The 6000-nt window shown below is 45.4% G+C and overlaps 1 protein-coding gene across 1 annotated transcript in view; it reads right to left on the bottom strand.

Annotated features, from left to right (window-relative positions):
- Positions 1-4791: 4791 nt before the first annotated feature.
- The window catches only part of LOC149438169 (uncharacterized), a 54608-nt gene continuing 53399 nt past the window's right edge, over positions 4792-6000 (bottom strand). The window contains exon 3 of the mRNA XM_089660185.1: positions 4792-4800. Within this exon, the coding sequence (XP_089516311.1) occupies positions 4792-4800 (9 nt within the window). The remainder of the gene's footprint in view (positions 4801-6000) is intronic.

Raw genomic sequence — 6000 nt, 5'->3', positions numbered from 1 at the left:
ATTATTTTTACTTTGCCTTTATCTGTATTCCTATTTGAGTGTTTAGATCGCTTTAAATAAGTCGATGCACCTTTATCTCTTGATCGCTTTAACATATTCGATGCACCTTAATCTCAGTACATTTGGTTTTAAAATTGAATATTTTATGGGTATTACTGTTTAACCAGATGTTTTTTAATCCATACGTTTGTCATATTCGATGTATTTGGTTTTTATCTGCATCTTAATTCAGTGCCAGAATCGCTTCATATATGAGATCCCACTCATTTATATATTTTTATAATTTTGCCTTTCACCAGGCCGTTTTTGCTACAAGGGGGCACACAGTATGGTCCATGCATTACTATACTTGCCCCGTGCGTTTTTAGGATTGCAGTATCTTATTCCCAGTAAGATTACTGCAGAACCAACACCTGTATGTCCATGTATTCGTGTTGGTCTTCTTTAAAATGGCCGCCGCGGACACTACTGCGCATGCGCGAACGGCCGATCGCTACTGCGCATGCGCGAACCGGCAATAACGGTGCCGCCACATTGCAGTGATTTTGGCGCTTTTTTAGGTTTAAAACACCACACTTACCACTGGCACAGTCCCCTCTGATGATGTGTACTTACACGATACGCGTTAGGGAAGTGCCAAGCTATGTTTATCTTCTGTACATGTACCTCTGGTCTGGCCGTTTATAAGCAGCTGAACCTTTTGCTTGTAAGTTCTTTTTTGATTGTTCATTTTAAATAAACGTTATCACACTATTTGAGGCCTTTTTCCACGGGCTCTTTATTTCTGGGGAGCCTGTAATCCAGAAGGTCCTGGGACTGTGCCTAACAAGAACACATCTGCAGTGACATCCCTGGATCCCTGATACAGCTTCTCCTGGAACCGATGACATCTAGTGGTCACCCTATAGATGACACCCACCTGATCCATTAACACAGTGGCTGGATACAGCTTCCATCCGGACAGATGACATCTAGTGGTCACCCTATAGATGACACCGCCTTGTTCCAGTGATACAGTGGCTGAGTACCAGGGACAGGACTTAAATGTCCCATGCGCTTTAACATGCGCTATCTGGTTAGTGCATTACTTGGATATTCTTTATCATTTCTGAAATCTACTATCTCTGGCTCCTCACGCGTTGGAGACTGTATACGTATTTAGCACATCTGATGAACTGACGCCGTCATTTTGCCGATCCACATTCATATGGGATCTATCATATGTGTAATCATTGTTTTAAGTTAGCGCTGCACTTTCATATTTTACCATTTATTTTATTATTGGTGTATACTCTGATCAGCAGGAATCATTTCTCCTGAAGAAGTGAGCGCTGCACCACGAAACGCGTGCAGATGGATGACGCTGCTGGATCCTCCGTATGGTGCTCAGAATTCTGTCCCACGGTGATTGTTGTCCAGGAATTGTCCATTGATGGACTTTGTGAGAGATTTCATGGCCTTGTACACCTGCTGGGAGGGTTGTATGATTTCTACGCTGATTGGGAAGAAAACATTGGAAGATCTTTATTGATGTTTTTCTGGAGTTCCTCTTTATAAAGTCCCATGAGTCCCATTGTGTCTGTATGAGAGATTTCATCTAGGGTAAGGACTGACCTACACCCCATCCATGCACACTTACCTCTCCGGATCTGCTAAGGAATGGACATGCACTTTCACCAGGTGAATGGTTCTACACATTCTTTATGAATAGACCCCCAAATGTCAGGAGACGTTTCTATGAAGACGGGAAGTATGGAGCAGAGAAATGAATAGACCTCCCAGCAATGTTATTGTAATGTACACCAATAATAATGACTCCGCCCCCACATTCCAGACAAGGGATCTTCCTGACCTATCGGATTTCTGCCTTTACTATTTCCTGATTTTTTTTTTTTACAATCCTGTTGAAAGTGAAATTATAATAAAAATGTATTGAATGAAAAACAAAATCCTGTGTGTGTGTAATGATGACAAAGCTGTGTATCCAGAAACGGCTGGTCGGTGACACTTCCATATACAGCCCAATGAAGTGACAAGGAAGCCCTAGAACCCTTTGGAGGAACCCTGGCTGAGAAAGGCTGGACTAGGCAGTCACATATCTCTGCCCCCCTTGCAGGGTTCCCAACCCTCCGTGACTTTTATTACTGACACAACATGAAATAGAATAGAATGGATAGATAATGTGGACATTGTAGTCAATGGAAGGTGATGAAGGGACGGGCAGAATCAAGCTCCTTGATAGTAGAGGCAGACCCGATCAGTCCTCATGGGGGTCACATACATGTATAATAGACCCTTGTGGTGTCATGGAGGACAATCCTCAGGTATCCTCATATGTAGATGATAGTCACTGAGATATCAGATAAAGCCACACGCTGCTATCTCACACTTGGCACAAAGACAGCCAGTAGATGGATGTAAAGAGATGACGGAACGGGGCACTTGTAGAGTCAAAGGAGGCAGCGGTCACCATTCACTTTCAGCACAGGAGAGTCCCTCAATCCTCAGTGAGGTCATATACATACATGGCAGACCCATATAGATCCCATAGGGGGTAATCCACGTAGTCATCCACGGATAATTGTGGTAATAGCAGTGTTGCCAGTATATGGATGGCGGGTTATAATGACAGGATAGATAGTGCAGTAGGCAGTGGGTGAGCAGAAATATGAGACTGATAGAGCCCTGTGTGCCAGCGATAGAAACAAGGACATCAGACAGGTGGAGCTCAGCCAAGCAATTTCCATGAATGGGGACTCCCGCAGTGTATTAGTGCCTTAGTCCAAAAAGCAGAGTCCACTCACCCATCCAAGTGCCGTTTGCTAATGCATTGTCCTCCCGCTGCATAGTGGAAGTGTAGAGGCACGCCGTGTAATCATCTGTGGATGAGGAGGTCTGCAAAGATGTCTAGTGTGTCCAGAGCAATGCGGCCAGGTGATGAGGCTGTGTGGAGAGGTCTGGATGCCGGGGACGCGGGTGTCATGATGCTGTGACGTCAACGCGTTTCGTCCACTGAGGCACATGAGCATCTTCAGCCCACAGCACACTGGACACACTAGACCTCTTTTCAGACCTAATTATCCACAGATGACTACACGGCGTGCCTCTACACCTCCACTATGCAGCAGGAAGACAATGCATTAGAAAACAGCACTTGGATGGGAAGCAGAAGGAGCCAAGAGAAGATGGAGAGCAGAAGCAGCCTAGAGAGGATGGGGAGGTGAAGAAGCCTACAAAGGACGAGGAGGAGAAGCAGCCTAGAGATGATGAGGAGGAGAAGGAGCCTAGAGAGGGAAAGGAGCCTAGAGAGGATGGGGAGGAGATGGAGCCAAGAGAGGATGGGGAGTGGAAGGAACCAAAAGAGGATAGGAAAGGAGGAGCCTAGAGAGGATGGGAGGGGAAGGAGCCTAGAGAGGATGGGAGGGGGGTATAAACCTAAAGAGAATTGGAGAGAAGGGTGGAAAAGGAAAGGAAGGAAAGTATAGAAGATGGAGAAGAAACCTAGAAAGGATCGGGAGGAGAAAGAATCCTAGAGAGGATGGGGAGGAGAAGGAGCCTAACGAAGATGAGGAGTGAAAGAAGCCTAGAGAGGATGGGGATGAGAAGGAGCCTAGATAAGATGGGGAGAGAAAGGAACCTAGAAAGGATGGGAAGGGGAAGGAGCCTAGATAAGATGGGGAGGGGAAGGAGCCTAGAAAGTATTGGGAGGGAATGGAGCCTAGAGAGAATGGGAGCCTAGAAAGCATGGGGAGTAATAAGAGCCTAGAGAGGATGGGGAGGGGAAGGAACCCAGAGATGATAGGGAGGGGAAGGAACCTAGAGAGGATGAGGAGAAGAAGTTGCCTAGAGAAGATAGGGAGGGGAGGAAGGCTAACGAGGATGGGGAGTGGAAAGAGCCTAGAGAGGATGGGAAAGTGGAAGGAGCCTAGAGAGTATGAGGAAGGGAAGAAGCCTACAAAGGATGGGAAGGAGAAGGAGCCTAAAGAGGATGGAGAGGGGAAGAAGCCTAGACAGCATGGAGAGGGGAATGAGCCTATTGAGGATGAGGAGTGGAAGGAGTCTAGAGAGGGGCATGAACCTAGAGAGTATGAGGAGGGGATAGAGCCTAGAGAGGAGGGGAACGTAGAAACAATGGGGAGTGGAAGGAACCTAAAGTGGATGGGGAGGGAAAGGAACCTAGAGAGGATAGGGAGGGGAAGGAGCTTAAGAGAGGATGGCAAGGGCATAAAGCCTAGAGCAGATGGGAGCCTAGAAAGGTTGGGGAATGGAAGGAGGCTAGAGAGGATAAAAAAGGAGAAGGAGCCTAGAGGGTATGGGGAGTGAAGGGAACCTAGAGAAATTGTAGGCAATTGAGCCTAGAGAGTTTGGGGAGGGGAAGGAGCCTAGAAAGGATGGGGTGGGGAAGGACCATGGAGAGGATGGGAGGGGAATACATTTGAGTAAGTTTCTGGCACTACAAACTCCATGCAGTCACCTCTGCTATTCAGCACTTGCCATTGTCCTCAGTGTTCATTTTCTACAAACACCAACCCATAGGTGCCTCCCTCCCAGGAATACAGAACACATTTTCTCAGATGATCCCAGTATTGGACCCATTTAGTATGCTGGACATGAAAGTATTCTGCATCCAACCTTCTGGAAAAGACAAACATATTCCCTCCCCCCCCATCCCTTCACTGGGTTGTTTTACAGAAGAACTAAAGGCATTGATTTTCTGGAGAGTGGAGAGGGATGAGACCTCCTGTTGGTTTCTATTGCTGCCTCGGCCTCCTTTAGGGAGATTCAGCCTCTCTATTTGTCCTGTTTACAATTATTACCGAAAGTGATATAAAATCCTGAGATTTGGGGTGTCACCAGAACAGGATCAGGAAAAGAGGACTCCCTATGACACCATTGTATGTAGGGGGCGCTCTGCAACTAGATTTTACACCATCGTATATAGGGGCAGCTTTCCAAATACAGTCAGATCCATAAATTCCTACACCGTTCACCTGATTTGGATGTAAATACCCTCAAATTAATGCTGACAGTCTGCAGTTAAAGCACATCTTGTTCATTTCAAATCCATTGTGGTTGTGTATAGAGCCAAAAATGTTAGAATTGTGTCCATGTCCCATTATTTATGGACCTGACTGTATATTATTACACACTGTACAGTATTCTCTCTCCGCCCTCTACATTGTAACCCCCCCGGGACACCCCCCATGTGTACATCTGGAGGTCATCTTTCCAGAATCATTCCAATGATATAACAAACACCCCCAGATTAATACAACACATGTACTGGTGGTCCAATCAGAACCCTCCAGGCCCCAGCAGTGCCCCCAGCCCTGAATTCTCTCCAATGGAACTCTCCAGTGAAATCTCCTCTCATCAATTACTAGCCGGATTCTCTCTATTACCTCCTGTATGTACAAAACTCCCCCAAATCTCTCCCCTCCTCACCATCCACTAGAAATTGGAGGAATTGTTTCTTCTTCCTGAAATCCAGACCTAGAGAGGGATAGAAAAGAACCAACAAACCCCACAAAGTCTTTTTATAGAGATTTATTCCATCAAATCCAAACTATTCTACACATATTTATTCCATGGAATATGAAGAGATTTTTCTATCAATAATCCCATCAAATCTGCGTGTTTATTGGACTTTATTCCCAGCAATAATCAATCAGGAATCCATGCCAGCAATCATCAGATCAATAGGAATGTTTCCAATATCCAGTGATCACGGTTTGATCCTCCAACATAACCAGTGCACAGAATGATAAATCTATCCCATGAAATGGATCTTATTGATTGGTTGATGTCATTGATTGATCTATTGATTCCCTTCTATGATAGAATAGATTGATTTCTCCATGTATTGATCATCCTCTCCATATATCTCTTCACCTTGTCTAACATCATACAAATCCTGAATGCTATAAATCTCAGTCCTGTCCATGAATTGTATGTGACTCGGGTCTTTATAATACCATATACTGGACTGTTACTTCATTC

The sequence above is a fragment of the Staurois parvus genome, unplaced genomic scaffold, assembly GCF_062004578.1.
Source record: "Staurois parvus isolate SC_StPar_1 unplaced genomic scaffold, SC_StPar_1.0 ptg001208l, whole genome shotgun sequence".
Lineage (NCBI taxonomy): Eukaryota > Metazoa > Chordata > Amphibia > Anura > Ranidae > Staurois > Staurois parvus.
This window is presented reverse-complemented; position numbering and strand designations above follow the sequence as displayed.